Source organism: Mandrillus leucophaeus, unplaced genomic scaffold (assembly GCF_000951045.1).
Source record: "Mandrillus leucophaeus isolate KB7577 unplaced genomic scaffold, Mleu.le_1.0 Scaffold207, whole genome shotgun sequence".
Lineage (NCBI taxonomy): Eukaryota > Metazoa > Chordata > Mammalia > Primates > Cercopithecidae > Mandrillus > Mandrillus leucophaeus.
In genome coordinates, this window is record NW_012102110.1 from 1,778,998 (window position 1) to 1,779,648 (window position 651).

At 39.6% G+C, this 651-nt stretch overlaps 1 protein-coding gene across 1 annotated transcript in view; it reads right to left on the bottom strand.

The window, feature by feature from the left end:
- CREG1 (cellular repressor of E1A-stimulated genes 1) overlaps positions 1–651 on the bottom strand; it is a 7,857-nt gene that overhangs the window by 5,050 nt on the left and 2,156 nt on the right. The window contains exon 2 of the mRNA XM_011979910.1: positions 222–406. Coding sequence (XP_011835300.1) covers positions 222–406 — 185 coding nt within the window. The remainder of the gene's footprint in view (positions 1–221; positions 407–651) is intronic.

Below are 651 nucleotides of genomic sequence, written 5' to 3' on the forward strand. Positions count from 1 at the left end.
ATTTACAAATATTTTTATAAATGTATTTCATTACAGTTGATTTTCTTTTTAATTCTATATATTTTATGTGTTTAAAACATTATTCTGAGAACGGGTCAGTGCCTTTACCAGACTGCCCAGGGGGTCCAGGGCACATGAAATGGTTAAACCCCCCTTGCTTTAGAAGGCTGAAGATGGCTGTAAGGGCAGCAATCTTAGGTGAAAGATGTGTAAGTACTTACTGAACTGTGACATTATAATATTCTTCCGGTGTCACGATTTTTGGTCCACCAAAGTAGTCCAGGACCCAGATATTGGTTATATTCAACTTAGCAAAGAACCAATTATGGCTGGAAGGCCAGGTTTTCATCTCAGGGTGTCGAATGAATAACGAATGCTTTGCAATATCCATTTCTGTTTCATTCACCTAAAGGACATATATGAAATAAACATTCTTATAGCAGTAACACTTTATTTTCTCATTTGTTAAGAATGTGTGATTCGGCCGGGCACAGTGGCTCATGCCTGTAATCCAAGCACTTTGGGAGGCTGAGGCGGACAATCATGAGGTCAACTTGGCTAACACGGTGAAACCCTATCTCTACTAAAAACACACAAAAAACAAAAAATTAGCCAGGCATGGTGGTAGGCGCCTGTAGTCCCAGCTACTTG